General features: G+C 54.2%; 2 protein-coding genes and 1 pseudogene across 3 annotated transcripts; all 3 read left to right on the top strand.

Moving 5' to 3' along the window:
* Nucleotides 1-3144: 3144 nt before the first annotated feature.
* LOC309603229 (olfactory receptor 14A16-like) lies at nt 3145-13695 on the top strand (the record flags this gene model as incomplete). Its single annotated transcript, XM_082338123.1, has 2 exons — nt 3145-4065; nt 13681-13695. 2 exons carry the CDS (start codon nt 3145-3147, stop codon nt 13693-13695), a joined length of 936 nt encoding a protein of 311 aa, XP_082194249.1.
* A 1060-nt stretch (nt 13696-14755) lies between these two features.
* LOC309603228 (olfactory receptor 14C36-like) lies at nt 14756-15726 on the top strand (annotated as a pseudogene). Its single transcript has one exon. The product of its transcript is annotated as an olfactory receptor 14C36-like (transcript).
* Nucleotides 15727-22718: 6992 nt separating this feature from the next.
* LOC309603227 (olfactory receptor 14I1-like) lies at nt 22719-23654 on the top strand (the record flags this gene model as incomplete). Its single annotated transcript, XM_082338122.1, has 1 exon — nt 22719-23654. One exon carries the CDS (start codon nt 22719-22721, stop codon nt 23652-23654), a length of 936 nt encoding a protein of 311 aa, XP_082194248.1.
* Between the last annotated feature and the right edge of the window lie 270 nt (nt 23655-23924).

The raw sequence follows: 23924 nt of genomic DNA, 5'->3' as shown, positions 1-23924 counted from the left end.
GGATTCCCCACCAGCCGCCAAGGCAATGCCCCCAGATGCTGCCCTGTCTCTCACAATTGCTCCATTAGAGCTTGGAGTTTCCTGCACATGTCCTGAACCACCTCTGGCAGCTCCAGTGTCACCAGGCGTTTGCATCGGAAAAGCTCACTCCTGGCCTCTATCCCCATCATTAACACAACAGCTTAGAGAAGGAGCTCCCAGCTCTTTTGTGCAGCCGAGCTGAGGCAAGAGGCATCCCACCTCCTGTGGGTCTGTGGGGTGCGCTGGAGAAGCTGAAAGCCCCTCCGGCCTCAGGAATACTGATGAGAGCTGAGATGCTGACGTTGACTTGGCTCAATCCCTGCCCTGCCCAGGTGGCAATGATCCCCTGCCTGTCACTGCCCACATGCCCTGCTTGACCATGGGAGAGGAACGGGGGTTTCCAGAGGGGAACGTTGACACCTCCCGTAGCTCCGCACACCCTGGCAGAGCAATTCCCACTGCAGGAATGAGTCTGTGCAGTGCTTAGGGAGGGAGAGTTGGTGGTGACTTCAGTCTGCTTCAAGTTCTGTTCCCCAGGAGAGACCCTGCTGCCTTTCAGGAGCTGTCAGCCCTGGAGGCCCAGGGACACCTGGAGGGCTCTGGGGGCAGGGGCTGGGGGTAGGAGGCAGAGAAAGTGCTGCCTTGGGCTGGGCCTCTGCTGCTGAGCTGGGCTGGGCTCCTGGGATGGAGGGAGCTCCTGGCAAGCAGGCAGCCCTGCAGAGAGACAGCTCTGCCCAGGAGCAGCTCCTCTGCAAAGCGCAGCAGGGCTGAGGGCACTGCCTGCAGGCACCGAGGGGAGCGGAGCGAGGCAGAGAAAGGGTAAAGGCAGTCTGGGGTGCGAGGACACTGAGAGATCATTGTGGGAGAAATCTTCACAGCCCTTGACACAGTAAGTCTCTGGCAGCATGGTAAAGAAGCTGCAGTTCCTGGAGAGATCTCCAAAAGCTGGCACATCCCACAGCCTATGGGATCCTTGAGGAGGACTCTCACAACTTCTCTGGTGTGGAGGAGGAGGACATGCTCCAAAGCAGGGCTCCCCTGCCGCACCGTCAGAGGCACAGGGCATGACGGCTGCCTTCTTCCAGGAATGTCCAAAGGGGTGTGAAGGTGGGTGTGCAGCCAGGGGTGCCCAGGGCCGTCCTTCAGAGCAGGGTCCCTGCACCCCGGGGTCTGTGTGCTGGGGCAGGGACCCTGTCACCTGCCAGGGTCAGCACTCAGCCTGCCCGGGGAGCTCCCCATGGTGATGTGGGGAGAAGCTGTGGGTGGAAGGAGCGATCCTCGGCAGGGCAGGGTCCTTCTGCTGTTGAGAGGGTGCTGTGTGGGTCAGGTTTGCTCTCAGCTCCAGCTCACCCCCATGCATTTCTGAGGGAACTTTTCAAGGTGGAGTTCCTGTAAGGGCAGGTGTCTGTTTTTTGAGGTTTCTCCTCTTGGCTGGCTGGGTGGGCTACACATAGCACCAGCATCACCTTTCCAGTCTCATCAGGGTTTGTGGGACCTGTTCTTTAGCCCCTGCACACACGGAGAGGCTGCAGGGCAGAGCTGGGCACACAGGGGCTGAGATGGGGTCTGTGAGCACTGGCAGGGAAGAGACGTGGGGCCAGAGCAACAGCTCGTGGCAGGGACAGCTGCAGGCAGTAGAGATGGGCAGGAAAGGAAGGACCTGCTAAGGGAAGCCCTGTTGCAGGGGAGATCTGGGCACCTCCCGGCCACCCCTGCAGTGCAGATGCCTTCCCTGAGCAACCCCTTCATCTCTCCTCTCCCACCCAGCACAGCCCTCGGCCCTCACAGCCATGGGGTCTGGGGTGGGAGTCACCTCTCTGTCCAGCAGAGCAGCAGAAGAGGCGAAGGGCATCCCTAGTGCCATGTTCCCTTTTCCCACTGACCAGCAATCAGGCTGAGGGCAACTGTCCTGCATTATCACTGTCTGGGAGGTGGCGTGCACAGCTGGGTAAGGGTAACGCTGTCCTGAGGGTCCGCCTGCCTCCCCCCTTGCCTCTCTCAGCCAGACCCTCACTGTAGTTTTCCTTGTTTCTCCACCTGCCCATTTTAAAGTCATCTTTTTAGTGCTGTCAGACTCCCTGGGGATGGGAATTTCAGCTGCAGAGTCACACACTGATCTTGTTCATCCATTCATGCAGGCATGTCGATGGGAACAAGCGTCCCAGCTTTCCTCTAATCTGTGGGGCTGTGGGCAATGCAGCCTGTGGGGCTGGGGAAGGAGTCAATTTTCTCTTCATGAGATGCCAACATTAAGACAATTGGCTATCATCTCCTTAGGGTGTCCTTCCAAGCTGTCAGCTGCCTTCCAGCATGCAAACCTGTCCCATAGCACCTTTGTGTTCTCTGGAAGCCCCACGGAGAAATGCAGAGACTCTGTGGCTGAGGAAATGCTGTTGGGTTGGTGAAAGGATCCAGGAGTGTCCTGGGCTAGAAGTGGGGTGCTGAGACCGTGAGAAAGGCTGACATATTTAGTAGTCTGCACTGGATCCCTCTGCTCTCAGCAGTGTCTGGCTGCGTAAGAGTGTGCTTGCCCTCCATCTCAGGAAGGTGCAAGCCCAAGGCAGCTGGGGACGAGACAGAGGGAGTGACCAGATCCCCTCACTGCACTGAGCCACAGGCAGTTGTCTTGTCTTGCAGGGCTCACTCTGTTCTCTGTGAGAGCAGCAGAAATGCTGAGGGTTTCTGACATCCAAGGACAATCCCTGGAGAGATGAGGGCAACGGCAAGAAACCCCAAACCTCTCAAACTGCCTTCTGCTATGCCAGTTCCTTGGCACTGGCAGCGCAGATGCTGACAGGCCATTCTGTGTTAGGTGTGGTTTCATCTGGCAAAGTTGGACACCTGCACTTGCCCCTGCCCCCACCATTCCCATGACCCCACTGCTGCAGAGCAGGGCTGACTCCTCAGCAACCAGCGGACAGGGGCCCTGCTCCTCATGGCACATTCTGCCAGCACCAACCAGAGCTCCAGCCACGGAGCTGAGGAAGGTCTCCTGGAAAATGAAAAGGGGGTGTGTGCTGCAGGAGCAGAGTCTATGGGAAAGGGCTTTGATTTTGCTCAGAGAAGTCTCTGCTAACTTACTGTATTTTCCTCCTTGAACAGTCCACATGCCAAAGTGAAAAAATGTCCAATGGCAGCTCCATCACCCAGTTCCTCCTCCTGGCATTCGCAGACACGCGGGAGCTGCAGCTCTTGCACTTCTGCCTCTTCATGGCCATCTACCTGGCTGCCCTCCTGGGCAACGACCTCATCATCACCGCCATCGCCTGCAACCATTGCCTGCACACCCCCATGTACTTCTTCCTCCTCAACCTCTCCATCATAGACCTGGCCTCCATCTCCACCACTCTCCCAAAATCCATGGCCAATGCCCTGTGGGACACCAGGGCCATTTCCTACCAAGGGTGTGCTGCCCAGATCTTTATGCTCACCTTCTGGATCTCAGCAGAGTTTTCGCTCCTCACTGTCATGGCCTATGACCGCTACATTGCCGTCTGCAAACCCCTGCACTATGGGACCCTCCTGGGCACCAGACCTTGTGTCCACATGGCAGCAGCTGCCTGGGGCACTGGCTTTCTCACTGCTGTGCTGCACACTGCCAATACATTTTCCCTACCCCTCTGCCAAGGCAATGTCCTGGACCAGTTCTTCTGTGAAATCCCCCAGATCCTCAAGCTCTCCTGCTCACATGCCTACCTCAGGGAAGCGGGGCTTCTTGTGGGTAGTGCCTGTTTACTCTTCAGCTGTTTTGTTTTCCTTGTGGTGTCCTATGTGCAGATCTTCAGGGCCATGCTGAGGATCCCCTCTGAGCAGGGACGCCACAAAGCCTTTTCCACTTGCCTCCCTCACCTGGCCGGGGTCTCCTTGTTTGTCAGCACTGGTACATTTGCCTACCTGAAGCCCCCCTCCATCTCCTCTCCATCCCTGGACCTAGTGGTGGCAGTGTTGTACTCAGTGATGCCTCCAGCCGTGAACCCCCTCATCTACAGCCTGAGGATGCCCTATGGAAACTGGCCCAATGGACGCTGTTTCACCAGCAATAACGTGCCTCCCCTTCTTTGCACATTTCCCAGAGTTTATCTTAGGCCGCATGTCTGCTTTTTTATCTTATTATACTCCTGCTTATAGGTAATTTTCTGGGCTTATACTACTTGTCTTGAGGCTTGCTCTTATTGTGTCTGGCCCTTGTACCACACGGTATCACATGTGGCCTGTCAGATAGCAGCTCTTCAGTACAAAGGAATCTCCTAGGTCCAGTACATGAAGGCTGGGCTCTTCCTCCAAAGCTGCTGCCAAGAAAATGTCCAAGGAATTGGTGTTTTAAAGAGTCTGATCTCCTCTTGTTCTCAGTGTTTTGGGAGTTTAACTCATGGTACTATTGGGTTACACTGAGCCAAGCGCTCTGGATTTATAAGCTCTCTTTTTGGTGTCCAATGGGAGGGGAGATGGCCCATGAGCTCCCTTTCTCTCCTCAGGTTTCTTCATGTATGACAGGAGTGATGGCATATACCAGACTGCCTGGAAATGAATTTGGAGGGGTGAGGAGAGGAGAGGATGGGGACTCCCCACGTGCCCTGGGGTTGGAATGAATGGAGGCTCAGAAGGTGAAACACACTCAGTGCTGAAGTCCTCCAAAATTAAAGCACTAAATCAATGTATCCACGAACAATGGCTCTGCAGTGCCATGGGAGTCAGTGAGGACTCAGAGTCCAGAGGGAGGGGAGGCTGGAGCTGCCTGAGGAGGCCCAGGGCCAGGACTGCCGTGCTGTTCTGAGGAGTGGGGCTGGTGGGAGCAGAGGAGGGGATAAATACAGTCAGGTATGGGCATCACCTACAATAGGAATTCAGGAGAGCCAGAGAGTGCCTCGCCTGTTTCCTCATGGCCTTTGGGGCCAGCACCAGCCTTGGGGTTAATTAGGAGCCTGAGCCCCCCTCTCTGCCCCTCAGGAGATGCTGTGCCCTTCAGAGGGGCTGGGGCTGTGGGGTGAGTGCCCAGAGATCTGCAGCACCCTGTGGTGGATGCTACTGTGGGGTCAGCCCAGACTGGGCTGGGCTGGGGAGAGGGCAGGGCAGGTGGGGAGAGCTGGGGAGGGGCTGGGCTGGGCTGGGAAGCACCCGGGAGAGGAAAGCCCCAGTGTAGAGGCAATCTGTGTGAGTGTGCAGGGTGGGGGCCCCCAGCAGGGTGCTGACAGTGCAGAGTCAGGCATCAATGTGAAGGAAGCAAGGCACCGAAGGTGCAGAAGAGAGGGGCCAGGTCTGTGCCATGTTCCCTGGACATCCTCAGGAAGCTGCCCTGGGAAAACTGTCCCCGATCAGTCCCACACACCGGCCATTTCCATCTCTCTTGGGACATCCCAGCCTAGAGAAGGGACTTTTGCTTCATGGTCAGCTTTGTCCTCCTCCGGGGCTCCGTGATGCCCAACTCCACCGTCAGTATTAAGAAAAAGGGAACCAGTTTCCTACTGACACTTATTACATACAAGTCCCACAGCTCTTGCCACAGCTGGTCTCTCAGCCAAGCCACTTCTCAGACAGATGCAGCTTGAACAGGTGCTCATGGTCTTGTCTCAACAAATACTGAATATCTCCATTGAGTGAGATCCCTCAACTGTCTTGGGTCCTTCCTCCAGTGTTTGACTTGGAGGGATTTCTCAAAAACTCAGCACTCTCAGCCTCTCCTTGTCCATAATGTGCTCCAGGTCCCAGCCACCCTTCTGGCCTCTGCAGGACTTGCTCCAGTCTGTCAGGGTCTTTCTTGTACTAGGAAGCTGCATACTGGCCGCAGCAGTCCTGATGTGGTGGTCCTGTAGAGGGTTAGCCTGGCCAGCAGCCAGGCACCCACCCAGCTGCTCACTCACTCCCCTGCCTCAACAAGACAAAGGGAGAAAATAAGATGGAAAAACTCATGGGTCAAGATAAAGTAAAGGAGATCAGTTACCGAATACCATCATGGGTAAAGACCCGTTGACTTGGGGAAGATCAAATTCATTTGTTGCCAATTATGAAGATATTTGGATTGTGAGAAGCTATGACAAAAATATTAAAGACCATTCCCCTCACACTTTCTCCCAGGCTCAAATTACTCCATTGTTCCCAGTTCTACCTACCTACCTGAACACCATGAGGAGCAGGGGGGATGGTGAAGAGGGGGCTAACAGTCACTACAGAACATCTCTGCTGCTCCTTCCTTCTCACACTTCTCCCATGCTCCTGCTTAGGTCCTCTCCATGGGATCCCACTGTATTTGCAGTCAAGGCTAGGTGTTGTTCCTTTCTTTCTCTCTTATTTTTCTGCTGCATACTCACAGAATCATGGAAATGTTGAGATTGGAAGGGACCTCTGGAAACCATCTAGTTCAACCCCCCAGCCGAGGTAGGGTCAACTAGGGCAGGTTGCTGAGCACCTTGTCTAGCTGGGGTTGGAATATCTCCATGGATGGAGACTCCACAACCTCTCTGGGCAACCTGTTCCAGTGTTTGATCACCCTCACAGTCAAAAAGTGCTTTCTTGGGTTCAGGTGGCATTTCATGTGTTTTTAGCTGTGTCCATCGCCCCTTGTCTTGTCACTGGGAACTACTGAGAAGAGCTTGGCTCCCTGGTCTTCATGCTCTCCCATCAGGTGATTATACACATTAACAAGATCCCTCCGAGCCTTTTCTTCTCCAGACTGAACAGTCCCACATCTCTCAGCCTTTCCTCCTATGAAGGATGCTGCAGTCCCTTAAAACAGCTTTGTCACCCTTTGCTGGACTTGCTTTTGTAGGTCAACAACTTTATTGTAGTGAGGAGCCCAGCACTGGACACAGCACTCCAGATGGGGCCTCCCCAGGGCTGAGTGGAGGGGAAGGGTCACCTCCCTCCATCTGCCAGCAAGGCTTTTCCTAATGCAGCCCAGGAGGCTGTTGGCCTTTGCTGCAAGTGTGTATTGCTGGCTTATCTTCAGCTGCTTCTCCTCCGGGACGCCAAGGTCCTTCTCTGCAGAGCTGCTATCATCTGGCCAGTTGGCCCCCAGCATGATGTCCACAGTGTGGCTGGATCACAGGCTGCCCTCCCCCAGGGACTTTCTCAGCAGCACCTTGTCCTTCTTGCAGCTCAGCTCCTCCTCTGGCACAGGCCCCACGGTGCTGCAGAGTCACCTGGCACAGCAAAGCCCTCTCCTGCCAGGGCTGCACAGCCCAGGCCTCTTGCTCTCTGCCCTTGGGGACTGCAGCTTTTGCTCTCCGTGGGGGAACCTCATCCATCATTATGGCACCACCTGCCACCCACTCCAGCATGCCTCTGCTGGGAAGCCAAGCCTTGCCACACACGGGCTCCCACCTCTGGGGACCAGGTTTCCATGTGACAAGTCTGCCCTTGGCCCTGGTGCCACATCTGAGGTGCTGCAGCCCAAACAAGCACCAAAGCCCACAGCCTGGGGCACAGAGAGCAGGAGCCCCGTGTGCCATCATGGAGCTGTGACATCAGTGGAATAAGAGGTGAGGTGGGCTTTCTTGGGCATTGTGGGTTTTTGGAGAATTCATATTCCAAATTACAGTCTCATCATAAGCCCTCCCTATCAAGTGATCCAGAAGAAGAACAACCTCAAATGGGGTCCTCAGCAACGACAAGCCTTTGAACAAATTAAATGGGAGAGAGTTCATGCAGTTGCCCTTGGGTGAGCCCAGGCAGGACAAGATGTAAAAAATGTGCTCTACATCGCAGCCAAGGAGAACCTGGAGCCTCAGGCAGAAAGCACCAGGGGAGACTCGAGGTTGACCCCTGGGCTTTTGGAGTCGGGGATACAGAGCATCTGAGGCCCACCACACTCCAACTGAAAAAGAGATATTGGCAGCATATGAAGGGGTTTGAGCTGCTCCAGAAGTGGTTGGTACTGAAGCACAGCTCCTCCTGGCACCCCGACGGCCAGTGTTGGGCTGGGTGTTCAAAGGGAGGGTCCCTTCTAGACATCGTGCAACTGATGCTACATGGAGTAAGTGGGTCGCGCTGATCACACAACGGGCTCGAATAGGAAACCCCAGTCGCCCAGGAATCTTGGAAGTGATCATGGACTGGCCAGAAGGCAAAGATTTTGGAATATCACCAGAGAAGGAGGTGATGTGTGCTGAGGAGGCCCCACTGTACAATAAACTGCCAGAAAATGAGAAGCAATATGCCCTGTTCACTGATGGGTCCTATCGTCTTGTGGGGAAGCATCAGAGGTGGAAAGCTCCTGTATGGAGTCCTATACAAGAAGTCGCAGAAACTGCTGAAAGAGAAGGGGAATCGAGCCAGTTTGCAGAGGTGAAAGCCATCCAGCTGGCTTTAGATATTGCTGACCAAGAAAAGTGGCCAATGCTCCATCTCTATACTGACTCATGGATGGTGGCAAATGCCCTGTGTGGGTGGTTGCAGCAATGGAAGCAGAGCAACTGGCAGCACAGAGGCAAACCCATCTGGGCTGCCGCACTGTGGCAAGATATTGCCGCCCAGGTAGAGGACCTGGCTGTAAAAGTACGTCACGTAGATGCTCACGTACCCAAGAGTCGGGCCACTGAAGAACCTCAAAACAACCAGCAGGTGGATCAGGCTGCTAAGATTGAAGTGGCTCAGGTGGGTCTGGACTGGCAACAGAAGGGTGAATTATTTCTAGCTCACTCAGCCCATGACACCTCAGGCCATCAAGGAAGAGATGCAACACATAGATGGGCTCGCGATCGAGGGGTGGACTTAACCATGGACACCATTGCACTGGTTACCCATGAATGCGAAACATGCGCTGCAATCAAGCGAGCCAAGCGGTTCAAGCCTCTCTGGTTTGGAGGACGATGGCTGAAAGATAAATATGGGGAGGCCTGGCAGATTGATGATATCACACTCCCACAAACCCACCAAGGCAAGCGCCATGTGCTTACAATGGTGGAAGCAACCACCAGATGGCTGGAAACATGTCCCGTGCCCCATGCCACCGCCCGGAACACTATCCTGGGTCTTGAAAAGCAAATCCTATGGCAACATGGCACCCCAGAAAGAATTGAGACAGACAATGGGGCTCATTTCTGAAAGAACCTCATAGACCCCTGGGCCAAAGGCATGGCACTGAGTGGGTATATCACATCCCCTATCACGCACCAGCCTCTGAGAAAATCGAACGATACAATGGACTGTTAAAGACTACACTGAGAGCAACGGGTGATGGGACATTCAGACACTGGGATACACATTTAGCAAAGGCCACCTGGTTAGTCAACACTAGGGGATCTGCCAATCGAGCTGGCCCTGCCCAATCAAAACTTTTACGTACTGTAGAAGGGAATAAAGTCCATGTAGTGCACATAAAAAATATGCTGGGGCAGACAGTCTGGGTTACTCCCGCCTCAGGCAAAGGCAAACCCAGTGGTGGGATTGCTTTTGCTCAAGGACGTGGGTGCACTTGGTGGGTGATGTGGAAGGATGAGGAATTCTGATGTGTACCTCAGGGGGATTTGATTTGGGGTGAAAATAGCCAATGAACTGAATCGTATGATGTTAATTGCTAAATGATAGTGCATGTCATCACTTCTATGGTGGCTATATGCCATACCAATGGTATTACAGTAAGAATCACCCAGATTAATGAAGAATGAACTTTGATGAAACCAAGCAAAGTGCAGCAGTGATGGAACCAGAACTGACTTCAGCATGCAACAATCCAAGACCACACACCAGCTCTCCTGCCCTGAAAGGCTGTTATGACAGATAAAGCCCAAAGTCATGGACTCAAGGAACCCAACGGACATTTTAGAGGCATGGCCCATAGACCAAGGGAATGATATCTGTGTGTATATATTAAAAGACAGGAAAAGTGGTGGCAATTAATTGAAAGGTATTGGAAAGTATGGGACCTGGGCACGACGTAGATGGTATAGAATAAGGGGTGGATACTGTCCTGGTTTCAGCTGGGACAGAGTTCATTTTCTTCCTAGTAGCTGGTAGAGCGCTGTGTTTTGGATTTAGCCTGAGAATAACGTGACAGCACACTGGTGTTTTAGTTGTTGCTAAGTAGTGTTGGACTCGATGATCCGTGTGGGTCCCTTCCAAGTCAGGACATTCTATGATTCTGTGATTCTAGTGCTTATATTAAGACAAGGACTTTTCAGCTTCCCATACTCTGCCAGCCAGGAGGTGCACAAGTAGCTGGGAGGGAGCACAGCCAGGACAGCTGACCCCAACTGGCCAAAGGGCTATTCCATACCATATGATGTCATGGTCAGGATATAAACTGGAGGGAGTTGGCCAGAGGGCAGTGATCACTGCTCGGAGACTGGCGGGGCATTGGTCGGTGACTGGTAGGCGGTTGCATCACTTGATTTTCCTGGGTTTTGTTCCCCTCTCTCTCTCTTATTGTTTTCCTTTTCATTACAATTTTTTTTTTTAATTTAATTTTATTTTATTTCCATGATTAAACCATTCTTATCCCAACTCATGAGTTTTCTTACTTTTGCTCTTCAGATTCTCTCCCTCATCCCACCGGCTGGGGGGAGGCTGAGCGAGCGGCTGTGTGGTGCTTGGTTGCCAGCTGGGGTTAAACCACAACAATCCTGCTGTGTTCCTCTTCCATTAAATGCCAGGGACATTGCAGTCTCCAGTGAGACCCAGGCTTCTACATCCAGGGTCTTCATTTGGATGCTTAGAAAAGACTAGGCCAACTGTGGGTTTCTCATCTCCCACCACGGTGTCACCTTTACTGGCCCCTCCTCTGGCCCTCGCTCACAAGGGCTCACCCAACTTATCACTTGCCCCACAGAGGAGCTCCATACATGCAGTTAATTTCTTCACTTTGAGGGAGCCCCACTCCTGATCCTTCCAGCCTGTCTCTCCTGAAAAGCCTGTACCCATCCATTGCAGCACCCCAAGCCGTGTGACTTGTCCCATCATGCCTTGGCAGTCACTCCACTGATGTCAAAAAGCACAGGCTCCAGCTCATCCTGGCTGTGCCCCTGGCTGAGGGCATGAGTGCACATTTGGGCTGTAGCTCCTCAGCTGTGGCTCCAGGCAAAACTTTGACTTGTCTTACGGAAACCTGGTACCTAGCGTCCGAGAAGCCCTGTTTGCAAAGGCTTTGCTTCAGAGCAGAGACGTTCCAGAGTGGACATCAGATGGAAACATAAAGCTACAGTTGGATGCCACAATAATGAGCAAACCCTGCTGTCCCCAAGGCCAGAGGAAAATGGGGCTGGGAAGTGCAGCCCTGGAAAGAAAGAGGTTTATTTCAGTGGTGTCTCTGCTGCCTCTTAGGGCCTTTGGTGGACGTGAAGGTGATCTCCGTCAATGACAAGGTGCTGCTGTCAGGCCAATGTGAAAACTGTTGGTCCGTTCCTTGATTGTATCATCAAGGGGGTGAGTAAAGGCTGGTGGAGAGATAAAACAGCAGTCTGAGAACATAGGCACACAAGTGGAGACCCCAGTGTGATGTGCCTTGTGCTCCTGGCCTGCCTTACATCTACTGGGTAGAGAAGGGACGGACCTTGCCACACCGCAGTGGTGGCAAAGAGTTTCTTGCACAAAGGCACCGAACCTGTCTGCAATGCTGTCTGGGGTGTCCGACACACACTCGTTCTGAATGGGGATGGCTTTCCCGTGCTGTACCTGCCAGCCACATGTAGGTACGGGTGAGAGCCTTGGCATCTCACAGAACACTACAGACATCTATTTGGACATGAAATCGAGTAACAGTCTGGAATTTGATTAGGCAATGTGGGGATGAAAACCATCATTACAGGCAATGGAGATCTAGTCAACCCAGCTGATGGAAAAGACAGAGCAAAGCTTAGTTCTCCCTGTGCTACATGACATCATTTGGTCAGATGGCAGCATAGGCTGCCAAGAAAGTAGTAAACAGGGACAAGAGCAGTTGCCTTGCACGTGCCTTGGACAACCTCTGGCACCTCAGGTGTCAGCAGGTATTTCATCTGAACAGCCAAGTCCCGACCTACATCTTCACCAGTGGCCACAGGAGCTGAGACAAGGAGCTCACATGCAGGTGCCTATTTAATGCCCACCTGAACTGAAGCAAGAGGAATCCCACCTCCTGTGGGATTGTGGCAGGCATGGGAGGGAGCTGAGTCCCCTTCCAGTGCTTAGCAATAGAAACACAGGATGAGATGCCTCCACTGAGTCTCAGCCTCCAGCTGAATCCCGTCCCCATCAGGATTAAAGAAGATCCCTGCCTGTCATTGTCTGGGTGTCCTACTTAATGGTAAGACAAAGGGGCGATTTTTAGACCTAAGCCCATCTCTGATAGGAGAAAGGACACTGCTGGAAAGAAATCTCTCTCCCCAGCTGAGGGAGGGAACATGAGTGATTCCTTCAGCCTGTTTCACAGCAGGTTCCCCTGGAGCCCCAGGGACACCTGGAGGGAGCTCAAAAAAGAGAGAAAGTGCTGCCTTGGGCTGAGCCTCTGTTGGTCAGGTGGGCCGGGCTTCTGGGACACAGGGAGCTCCTGGCAAGTGGGCAGCCCTGCAGAGAGACAGCTCTGCCCAGGAGCAGCTCCTCTGCGAAGCGCAGCAGGGCTGTGGGCACTGCCTGCAGGCACTGAGGGGAGAGGAGTGAGGCAGAGAGAGGTTAAAGGCAGTGTGGGGTGGAAGGAGAGAGCTGAGCTTGTTCGGAGAGAAATCTTCACAGCATTTGACACAGTAAGTCTCTGGCAGCAGCGAGATTCAGATGAGTATCCTGGAGGGCTCTTCCAGAGCTGGCACATCCCATGACTGATAGGACCTATCAGGATGTCTTTCTTGGCTTCTCTAGCATAGAGGAGGAGGATGTGCTCCAGAGCAGGGCTTCCCTGCCGCACCATCTGAAGGAAAGGTCATGATGGCTGCCATCTCCTGGGGATGGCTGCAAGGGCGTGAAGCCGGGTGTGCAGCCAGGGGTGCCCAGGGCCATCCTTCAGAGCAGGGTCCCTGCACCCCAGGGCGCTGTGTGCCAGGGCACCAGACGCTGCTGCCTGCCAGGGTCAGCACTCAGCCTGCCCAGGGAGCTGCCCACAACGCTGCAGGGAGAAGCTGTGTGTGCAAGCAGTGACCCTGGCAGGGTAAGACCAGGTCCCTCTGTTGAGAGGGTGCTGCATGGGTCAGGGCTGCCTACAGCTCCAGATTACCCCCAGGGAATTTCCAAGGGGACTTTTCAAGAGGAAGGTCAAGATGAGGATTACCTAAAAGGGAAGGAATCTCTGCTTTCTCTTTGCCACTCTTGGTTGGCTGGGTGGGCAGTGGGAGATGGGAATGTATTTCTCTGCTCTGGAGAAGGCACTGAGACCCTGCTTCTCACTGGGACTTGTCTGAGCTTCTCCTGAGCCCCTGCACATACAGAGATGCCCCTGGGCAGTGCCCTGCTGCCAGGAGATGTCTGCAGGGCAGAGCTGAGCACAGAGCGGTTGGGATGGGCTCTGTGAGCGCTGGCAGGGAGGAGACTTGGGGACAGAGAAACAGCTCCTGGCAGGGACAGCTCCAGGCAGCAGAGACATGGGCAGGGAGGGAGAGGGAGCTGCTCCCATGAACACCATGGCAGTGGGGATTCAGGCACCTCCCTGCCATCCCCTGCAGCACAGACACCTTCAGGGAGCACCCTCCTGCTCTCCTCTCCCACCCAGCACGGCCTTTGCCCCCAGGGTCATGGGGTTTCACGCTGTCTTCTTCTTGGCAGCCCAACCCACAGTGAGGAGAAACCCCTGAGTGCCTGTCTGTGTGTCCCTGTCCTTCCTCCCATGGCAGGAGCATTGGGACATTTCTCTGTTTCCCCTCCTGTCCTTGCTGCCTTTGTCCCCACCTTACCTGGGGGCTCCGGGCACTGCAGTGTGTGGGGCTGGCAATGAGCTGTCCCTCACCTAAGGACTCCCTGTCTTCAGGACTTTTGACTTTTTCCCTGGGGGTCCTGCTGGGATGCAGGCTGTCCTCCAGAAGGGCACAGCTCTCCCATGGGCTCTCTGTGTCCCCTGGAGAAGACAACTCAGTGCTAAGGCCATGGCAATGTGGCTCATCGTCTGTGTGGGCAGCTGCAATGAGCCCTGTGTGTCCATGGCTGGGAGGGGAGAGCTGAGATCCTGCTCACGTACAATGAGATGGTGGGGAGGGGTTTGGAGATCTGCACTTGGGAACTGGATTCCTCTGCTCTCAGAAGTTTCCAGTTTCTTCTCAGGTGAACATCTGGGTGTGATCCTCCTCCAGCTCAAAGAGCTGCAAGGAAAAGGCAGCTGAGACCAGGGCTGATGGACGGACCAGCTCTCCACACCCTGCACTAAGGGACAGTCTCTTTGCCTGTCAGCACCCACACCATTTCACTTGGAGTACAGCAGAAGTGCCAAGGATTTCTGCTTTACAAGCACTTCTCAGTTGTGCTGTGGCAACTAGAACAAGATAAACAAAACAAAATCCCTTCGGCTCTGCTCTGCAGTTGGGTGAAATGGGAGCAACAATGCTGAAAAGCTCATTGATATCAAAAGTGGATTTAATCTGAGATCACCCCATGTTGCTATTACCTATTGCTGTAGGACAGGGCTGACCCCTCCAGAGCGCACAGCAGAGCTCCCTGCTCCACATGGCACCCTCAGCCAGCACCAACCAGAGCTCATGAAAGTCACCTGCCAAAGGTCTCCCTGAAAGGTGCAAGGCAGTCTGGGGTGTTTCCATGAGAACTGGAATAGGCTTTGCTCAGAGAACTCTACCCTAACTTCTCACTGCCTTTACCTCCTTGGGCAGGTCCCCATGCACAGAGGCAGCAAATGTCCAACAGCAGCTCCATCATCGAGTTCCTCCTCCTGGCATTTGCAGACACGCGGGAACTGCAGCTCTTGCACTTCTGCCTCTTCCTGGGCACCTACCTGGCTGCCCTCCTGGGCAACGGCCTCATCATCACCGCCGTAGCCTGTGACCACCGCCTCCACACCCCCATGTACTTCTTCCTCCTCAACCTCTCCCTCCTTGACCTGGCCTCCATCTCCACCACTCTCCCCAAGTCCATGGCCAATTCCCTGTGGGACACCAGGTCTATTTCCTATGCAGGATGTGCTGCCAAGCTCTTTCTATTTGTCTTTTTCATTTCAGCAGAGTATTTTCTTCTCACTGTCATGGCCTATGACCGCTACATTGCCGTCTGCAAACCCCTGCACTACGGGACCCTGCTGGGGGGGGCAGCAGAGCTTGTGTCCACATGGCAGCAGCTGCCTGGGGCAGTGGGTTTCTCAATGCTCTTCTGCACACAGCCAATACATTTTCCCTACCCCTCTGCCAAGGCAATGTCCTGGACCAGTTCTTCTGTGAAATCCCCCAGATCCTCAAGCTCTCCTGCTCAGACGCCTACTTCAGGGAATTTAAGCTTCTTGTGTTTAGTACTTTTGTCTTTTTGGGGTGTTTTGTTTTCCTTGTGGTGTCCTATGTGCAGATCTTCAGGGCCGTGCTGAGGATCCCCTCTGAGCAGGGTCGGCACAAAGCCTTTTCCACGTGCCTCCCTCACCTGGCCGTGGTCTCTCTGTTTCTGAGCACCGCCACATTTGCCTACCTGAAGCCCCCCTCCACCTCCTCCCCATCCCTGAATCGAGTGGTTGCTGCTCTGTACTCGGTGGTGCCTCCAGCAGTGAACCCCCTCATCTACAGCATGAGGAACCAGGAGCTCAAGGAAGCAATGTGGAAACTGATGACTGGATGTTCTCCAGGAGCTATAGAGTGTCCATCTTCTTCAACATATGACTCATAATGTAACTCATAACAGGCCCAGCCTTTCTTGATTAATTTTTGTTGTTATCATTGTTGTTGGGTAAGTTTTTTCTTTTCTTGCTTTTTTAACTTGTGATAATGTTGTCCACAAAGAAATGTGGACACCCCACTTCTACTTCATTCTCTTCCTCACTAGTCTGACCCACCGACTGTGTCAATAAGGAGCTATACTCCTTCTCTAATTAAACAAAATAAATGTACTTGCATTGACTTGTCTGTCTGAGACCCAAGCAACTAAAACTGAACCAAATATTCTTCCTCATAGGTGGAGAAAGGGCAATGGGGCCATGATGGAGTCCCCCATACCTACGGAATGGGGAACATTCCCAACCCTTAGGCAAATCTCTTCCCTCTCTCTCATGACCTGCATAGTGTTTGTGCTTGAGAAAACCCTCATCATTATGCACGTGGCGGCAAACCAGCATCCGCACACCCCCATGGGCTTCTTCTTGGGCCATTTGTCTTCCCTGGAGATCTGCTACAGACCCACCACCCTGCCCCAGCTGATGGCCAGCTGCGTGACTGGGGACAGCACCATCTCTGCTCATCACGGTGCTGGTATTGTTTCCTGCACCTTTTGCATGCACTGAGTGTTTAGTACTGGTGACCACATCCTACGATCAGTACTGGGCTGTGTGCCACCCGCTGCTCTCTACAAGACTCATGAACCGGCAGGTCTGTCTCCAGAGGGCAGCTGCCCCTTCGCTAGGGGCATTTCTGTCATCTACAGTCATAATGTCAGTTGTGTCCCAGATATAGTTGTGTGGTCCCCGGGGAGCGGACCACTTCTTCTGTGATTTCACCCCATTGCTGGAGCTCTCACACAGTGACACTGTGACACTCGTGCTCTTTGCTCTCATAACCTGCTTTTTAGACCCCATCCTCCCCTTCCTGTTCACATGGTCATCCTGTGTGCATCAGAGATGCCTCCCCGGGGCAGCTCTCCCATCCAGCGTGGGCAGGCAGAAAGCCTTCTCCACCTGCTCCTCTCACCTCACTGGTGCCACTGTTTTCTATGACACCCTCGGCCTTGGGGGTGTGATGCCCAGAACAGCCCTCCTGAGACAGTTTGACAAAACCCTTTTTCTCCACCATCCTCACATCCCTCTTCAATCCCTTCATCTAAGCCTGTGGACTAGAAAGGTTGGGGGACACTGAGAAAAATGCTCAGGGAAGCTGTGAGCTGCGCAGAGAAACCATTGGAGCTGTGGGCCTGCAGGAAGAAATCACTTCTGGCTCTCTTCTGAGCCAGCCCAGAGGACCTGGACTGGCGTGTGCTGTGTCCTGGGCACTCCCCTGCAAGGGTGGGATATGAAGAAGGCTTTTGGTGTGGGAAGGAGCAGAGAGGTGCTGGTGGAGCTGGCTAGTGGAGCTGGCTGGTGTCATCATGAGACCTCTCTCAAACATCTTGGAAGGGGCAGAGAGATCAGGGAGGTTGCAAGGTCCTCAGAAAAGGCAAATATCAAAGCCATCCTCAAGAAGGGCAAGAAGGAGGACCGGGAGTGTTACAGGTTGGTCAGCTTCACCTCAGCCCCTGGGAAGGTGGCAGGGCAAATGCTCTTGCAGCTATCTCCATCACTTGAAGGACAAGAAAAGGATTGCTGAACCCACGTGGGAGGGGAAAGAAGGGCATGCTGTGTACCTGGACTTTTGCAAGTCCTTGCATGTGGTTTCCCGTGGTCTCCCTGGAGAGGATTGTTGACATCTGGACTGAAGAAGTGAATGATGCGGTGGGTGGGAAGTTGGCTGGACGATCAGGAACAAATTCTGTTCAGTGGTACAAAGTCCTCCGAGGAGCCAGATACTAGCAGCATCCCTCAGGGATCAGCAAAATTTCTTAAAAAATCATGAAAAGCTGGAAATTAAGACTTTTTACAGAATGGACCCCATCCGAGTCCAAACTAGTTCCCTTTAACCCCTCCCAGTACAGACTGGGCCCCCTCCCAGTACAAAGTGGATCCTTCAAACACCTCCCAGTAGAGAATGGGGCCTCTCCCAGTGCAAACTGGACACATTTAATACCTGCCAGTACAGACTGGGCCCTGTCCCAGTACAAACTGGTTCCTTTTAACCCCTCCCAGTACAGACTGAGCCCCCTTCCAGTACAAACTGGATCCATTTAATGCCTCCCAGCACAGACTTTGCCCTGTCCCAGTAGGAACTGGATCCCTTAGTCCCCTTTCCCAGCACAGACTGGGCGTCATCCCGGTACAAACTGGATCCCTTTAACATTGCCGAGCTCAGACTGGGCCCTGTCCCAGTACAAACTGCATCCTTTTATCCTTTTCCATTACAGACTGGGCACATCCTAGTACAAAATGGATCCCATGATCCCTTCCTAGTACAGGCTGTGTCCTGTCACAGTCCAACCTGGATCCCATGATCCCTTCCCAGTACAGGCTGTGTCCCATCACAGTCCAACCTGGGTCCCTTTAACTCCTGCCAGTACAGGCTGGGCCCCATCCCAGTACAAACTGGATCCCCTGGCCCCATCCCAGTAGAGATTGGGCCCTGTCCCCGTACAAACTGGATCTCTTTAACCTTATAGACTGGGTCTCATCCCTGTACAGACCCCTAACTGCCCCCAGACCCCTAAGGGCCCCCCTGGGCCCCTAAGTTCAACCTTGGCACCCCTAAGTGCGTCCATTGGCCATACCCCTCCCTCCCTTCCCTCCACTATGCCGTGCCCCATGTGTCCTCTGGCCCCAGCTGCAGCCCCGCTTCTTGACCTTCACCTTGCTGTGGGCCAGCCCCACCTCCCCCAGCACCTTCAGCCCTTGGCTGAGACTCCCCCTCACCTCATCCAGCCTTCCTTGGCGGGAAGCCTCTGCCCAGGTCTTCACCAGACCTTGAGTGGGCTCAAGGCTTGTCCTCCTCAGGTGGTGCCAGGTGGCCATTAGATCTTTAGAAGGTCTCAAGCTCAACCTTGGGTGTTGACTGAGAAGACAACCCCTCCAGTGGAGACATCAGAAATCCTGCGATAGCTTCAAGGTCAAATCCAAGAGGAAGAAGAGAGGTTGTAGGTGCTGGAGATCATCTAGTCAAAGCCCACCTTAGAGTGGAGACCACCCCTGGAGATAGATACCCAATGCACAAGTGGTGTCCCTCAGGGGTCCATCCTGGGACCAGTACTGTTTAATGTCTTTATCAAGGACACGAACAGTGCAACTGAGTGCAAGTTTTGAGATGCCACCAAGCTGAGTGGTGCAGGTGACACTCCCGAGGGACAGGATGCCATCCAGAGGGACCTGGACAAGCTTGAGAAGGGGGCCTGTGTGAACCTTATGAGATTCAACAAGGCCAAGTGCAAGGTCCTGCACCTGGGTGGGGGCAACTCCCAGTATCAGTACAGGCTGGGGGATGACGGGATTGAGAGCAGCCCTGAGGAGAAGGACTTGGGGGACTGGTAGATGAAAAGCTGGACATGAGCCGGCAATGTGCTCTCGCAGCCCAGGCAGCCAACCGTATCCTGGGCTGCATGAAAAGAAGCGTGGCCAGCAGGGCCAGGGAGGGGATTCTGCCCCTCTACTCTGCTCTGGTGAGACCCTACATGGAGTCCTGCGTCCAGCTCTGGAGTCCTCAGCACAGGAAGGACATGGACCTGTTGGAGCGGGTCCAGAGGAGGCCACACAAATGATCCGAGGGATGGAACACCTCTGCTATGAGGAAAGACTGAAAAAGCTGGGGGTGTTCAGCCTGGAGAAAAGAAGGCTGCAGTAGGAGGGTAGATTTAGATTGAACACAAGGAAAAATTTTTCACAGTGAGGGAAGTGAAACACTTGAATGCATTTCCCAGAGAGGTGGTAGATGCCCCATCTTTGGAAACGTTCAAGGACAGGCTAGATGGGTCTCTGAGCAACCTGATCTGGTTGTAGAAGTCCCTGCCCATTGCAGGGGGGTTTAACTAGATGACCTTTAAAGGTCCCTTCCCACCCAAACCATTCTATGATTCTATGATTCTATGATTCTATGATTCTATGATTCTATGATTCTATGATTCTATAAATGCTATGACCAGGATTAGAGGGGGCCCTGCCTCCAGCCAGGTGGAGGAATGGGACAACCGGGTTTACTGGACTGTGTGGATTCGATGGCCTGGAACAGGAGACCCGCAGGAGTATAAGGCTCTAATGGACACCAGTAAACAGTGTACCCTCATGCCATCAATCTATAAAGGAGCAGAACCCATCTGCGTTTCGGGAGTGACAGGGGCATGACCATGGGACTGTAGGAAAGGAGTGCAGGTGCTTATTCCTAACAGACACCATGACTGAAGCAAGAGGAATCCCACCTCCTGGGGGTTTGTGGCAGGCATGGGAGGCAGCTGAGGTCCCTTCCAGCCCCAGCACTACAAATCCAGCATGAGATGCCTCCACTGACTCAGCTGATTGCCTTCCCTCAGCATGGCTAAAGGAGATGCCTCCCTGGCAGTCTCCAGGTGTCCTGTCTCATGATGGGCCAAGGAAGGGGGATTCTCAGACCTAAGTGTGTCTCGGAGAGCAGCAAGGCCACTGCTGCAAAGAAACGTCTCTGCAGAGGTGAGAGAGGCAACAGCGGTGATTCCTTCAGTCTCTTCCCAAGCAGGTTCCTGGAGAGCCCCAGGGACCCCTGGAGGGAGCGCCCAGTGGGGTGGGGGGCAGAGACAGTGACGTCTTGGGCAGGTCCCCTCCTCCGGGGCTGAGACAGGCTCCTGGGGTGGAGGGAGCTCCTGGTAAGCAGGCAGCAGGGCAGAGAGACAGCTCTGCCGAGGAGCAACTCCTCTGCCAAGTGCAGCAGGGCTCTGGGCAAAGGAGTAGGGCAGAGCGCGATTAAAGGCAGGCTGGAGTGGGAGGAGAGAGGGGAGCTGCAAGGGAAGAAACCTTTGCAGCCCTTGACACGGTGAGTCTCTTGGTGCAGGGCAATGCAGCTGCCCTTGCGGGAAGGGTCTCCGAAAGCGTTCATAGGCTCCAGCCTGCAGGGTCTGTCAGGAGGCCTCCCAGCCCAGGGGCTCATGTTAGACCAGGGGGAAGGGGTGAAGGCAGGGTGTGCAGCCAGAGCTGCCCAGGGCATTTCAGAGGGGACTTTTGCAGAGGAAGAGCAAGGCAGGGGATCCCTTACAGCTAAAGAGCTTTCCTGAGGCTGTGCTTTCAGTTTCCTGCTGTTTCAGGAAAAGGGGAAAAGGCACTTCTGCGTTTGGAGAGGGAGCCTGAGAGTCCTGAGGTGCCACCCTGAGAGATCAGGAGGTCTGGTAGGAGCCAAGGCAACTGCTTGCATCCACTCCTCTCCCTCCAGAGAGCACCAGCATCACCTTTGCTGTCCTCAGCAGGGTTTCTCTGACCTGCTCCTTCCTGCCTGCAAGCGGGGAGTACCTCTAGAGAGTGCCTGGAATGGGGAGGTTTCCTGAGGTCAGAGCTGAGCAGACAGGAGTGGGTGATGGGGTCTGTGATCCCTGACAGGGAAAAACTGGAGGGCAGAGCAACAGTTCCCGGCAGGGATAGCTCCAGGCAGCAGCGACATGGGCAGAGAGCTCTAGGAACCTCCAACCCCAAATGGCATGGGAGGGAGAAGTTGGGAAGCTCCCTGTCATCCCTCCAATGCAGACACCTGCCTCTGCGCAAGACCCCTGCTCTCGTCTCCCACCCAGCACAGCCTCTGCCCTCAAGGCTGTGTGGTCCCGGGCAGGAGTTGCCTCCTGTGCAGCCAGAGCTCTGGCACAGCAGAGGGGCATCTCTCCTGACACGTGGCCGCTTCCCTCTGCAGGGCAAAGGGGCTGAGAGCGACTGCCCTGGGCTTTTGCTAACTGGGAGGTGCTGTGCTCTGCTGGGTAAGGAGAAGGCTTTCCTGAGTGCCCGGCCGCCTCTCCTCTCCTTGCTTCCCTTGGGAGGAGAGTCACAGAGTTCTGCTTTGGTCCTCCACCTGCTTGTGCTGCTCTTCTTCCTGCTCGTGGGGTCCCTGGCAGGAACGGTGGTGGTGTGGGGCAAGGGGTGAGGGTGTGGAGTGCCTGCTCTGGCCCTGGCCTGGAGGGCACTGCCCTGGAGGTGTTTCCATGGGACCAAGGTGCCCACGCCCTCTCTTCATTTGCCAGGCTCGAGACACTGCACTCAGTGCTTGGGCAATGAGACACTGCCTCCCTTAGCAGACAGCACCTTAAGACACCGGATTCTGCTGGACAGGGAGTCCTGCGGGGCTGTGAGCATCCCTCCAGAAGGACACAGCTCTCCTGTAGGACCTTGGAGATGTCTGAGAGCACCCGATCTGCCCATGCCAATCCGCATCCTTGCCCTGTCCTCTTCCTCATACTCTGCAGAGCTGTGCTGGAAAGGAGAGGTGTTTTGAACTCTGCACCTGGCACAGCACCCCTCTGCTCCCAGGACAGGCCAGTGTCTTTTGCAGAGCAACCTCTGGGTGCAGTCATCCTCCAGCTGAGAGTGGTGCAAGTGCAGAGCAGCTGGGCACCAGGCTGATGGACAGAGCAGCCCTCCTGGATGGGAGCACTGTCGGAAGTTTACAATGAGAGTAACGGGGCAATGGGGAAAGTTGACCCCTTTCAAGACCATTTCCCAAGTGGTATGGGGGTATCTGAATACTAAACCACAGTGTAACGAGACACATTTGCTGCACCTCATCTCCCACCTTCCTCTGGGGAAGAAAGCGTCCTTCTGGGCTTTTTGCCCTCCGCTCTAGTGCAGCACAGGGAACTCCTCCCCAGGAAGCCTCCCTCCAAACACCCTGGGCTGTTGCTGCCTCCATGGGTCATTGCTGGAAAGCAGGGCTGACCCTTCAGGAGCCCCTGGGGAGAGGGCACGGCTCTGCACAGCACACTCAGCCGGCACAAACCAGAGCTGAAGCCTCCGAGCTGCATAACAGTCCTGCACAAGAAGGAAAGGCACCCTTAGGTATTGCACAATGAATGAATCAAATTTTGCTCAGAGAAGCTTCTCTGAATTTTTCTCTTTTCTCTCTTTTGGCAGTTTCCATGCCCAGAAGCGGCAGATGTCCAATGGCAGCTCCATGAACGAGTTCCTCCTCTTGGCATTCGCAGACAAATGGGAGCTGCAGCTCTTGCACTTCTGCCTCTTCCTGGCCATCTACCTGGCTGCCCTCCTGGGCAACGGCCTCATCATCACCGCCATCGCCTGCGACCACCGCCTCCACACCCCCATGTACTTCTTCCTCCTCAACCTCTCCCTCCTCGACCTGGGCTCCATCTCCACCATTCTCCCCAAAGCCATGGCCAATTCCCTGTGGGACACCAGGGCCATCTCCTACTTGGGATGTGCTGCACAGGTCTTTTTCTTTCTCTTCTTCATTGGAGGAGAATACTTTATTCTCACTGTCATGGCCTACGACCGCTACGTGGCCATCTGCAAACCCCTGCACTACGGGACCCTCCTGGGCAGCACAGCTTGTGTCCACATGGCAGCAGCTGCCTGGGGCAGTGCGTTTCTCAACTCTGTCCTGCATACTGCCAATACATTTTCACTACCCCTCTGCCAAGGCAATGTCCTGGAGCAGTTCTTCTGTGAAATCCCCCAGATCCTCAAACTCTCCTGCTTAGATGCCTACCTCAGGGAAGTTGGACTTCTTCTGGTTAGTGTCTGTTTAGTATTTGGGTGTTTTGTTTTCCTTGTGGTGTCCTATGTGCAGATCTTCAGGGCCGTGCTGAGGATCCCCTCTGAGCAGGGACACCACAAAGCCTTTTCCACGTGCCTCCCTCACCTGGCCGTGGTCTCCCTGTTCCTCAGCACTGGCATATTTTCCCACCTAAAGCCCCCCTCCATCTCCTCCCCATCCCTGGACCTAGTGGTGGCAGTGCTGTACACTGTGGTGCCTCCATTAGTGAACCCCCTCATCTACAGCATGAGGAACCAGGAGCTCAAGGATGCCCTATGGAAACTGGCCCAATGGACGCTGTTTCACCGGCAATAACCTGCCTTCCCTTCTCTGCACATTTGCCAGAGTCTTTCTTAGGCCAGGAGTCTGTTTTCTTCTCTTGCAGTAATCCTGCTTATAGAGAATTTTCTGGGCTTATACTACTTGTCTTGAGGCTTGATCTTATTGTCTCTGAGTTGCACAACACTCTGTCAGATGTGGCATGCCCAACAGCAGCTCTTCAATAAAAGAGAATCTCCCAGGTCCAGTGCCTGAAGGCTGCGCTCTTCCCCCAAACCTGCTGCCAAGAAAATGTCCAAGGAATTG

The sequence above is a fragment of the Platalea leucorodia genome (genome assembly GCF_965183815.1).
Source record: "Platalea leucorodia genome assembly, contig: HAP1_HAP1_SCAFFOLD_24, whole genome shotgun sequence".
In the NCBI taxonomy this organism is placed as follows: Eukaryota; Metazoa; Chordata; class Aves; order Pelecaniformes; family Threskiornithidae; genus Platalea; species Platalea leucorodia.
This window is presented reverse-complemented; position numbering and strand designations above follow the sequence as displayed.